General features: G+C 46.4%; 1 protein-coding gene across 1 annotated transcript; it reads left to right on the top strand.

Annotated features, from left to right (window-relative positions):
* Positions 1-15: 15 nt before the first annotated feature.
* LOC108631291 (fibrillin-3-like) lies at positions 16-532 on the top strand (the record flags this gene model as incomplete). Its single annotated transcript, XM_018035129.2, has 2 exons — positions 16-136; positions 199-532. Coding segments are annotated over exons 1-2 (440 nt in total), but the record flags the coding sequence as incomplete, so codon positions are not given.
* Positions 533-584: the final 52 nt, after the last annotated feature.

Genomic DNA, 584 nt, shown 5'->3' with positions numbered 1-584 from the left:
GTCCTTACAGATATCGACGAGTGCGAAATCATGCACGGAGTGTGCGGAAACGGCACTTGCAGAAACACCCCAGGCAATTTTCAGTGCGACTGCAATCCGGGATATCGCAGCAGCGATATAATGAAAATTTGCATGGGTACGTAATATCCAATTATCAATAATTCGTTTTAAAAATCTAGATCTGACGATGTATTTTAGATATAAATGAATGCGAGGAAACGCCAGGATTATGCCGCGGAGGAAACTGCATAAATACCGAGGGCAGTTTCAAGTGTCAATGCCCGCCGGGACATGAACTTGGTCCTGACAAGCAGTCGTGCAAGGACATAGACGAGTGCTCGAGAACCAGCGGGATTTGTTCGAACGGCGTTTGCGAGAATATGATGGGCACTTATCAGTGCATATGCGACGACGGCTATCAGCAAACTGGATTGAAGTCCCACTGTGAGGACATAAACGAATGCGCGACCAATAACGGAGGCTGCGAAGACATTTGTCTGAACACGCCTGGCAGTTTCTCCTGCTCCTGCAGGTATTTAATGGCCTCTCACCGGTTTTTATAAAACAAATCGTTATTGTAGCAT

This window comes from Ceratina calcarata, unplaced genomic scaffold (genome assembly GCF_001652005.2).
Source record: "Ceratina calcarata isolate Rehan_Ccalc_2016 unplaced genomic scaffold, ASM165200v1 scaffold8663, whole genome shotgun sequence".
In the NCBI taxonomy this organism is placed as follows: Eukaryota; Metazoa; Arthropoda; class Insecta; order Hymenoptera; family Apidae; genus Ceratina; species Ceratina calcarata.
This window is presented reverse-complemented; position numbering and strand designations above follow the sequence as displayed.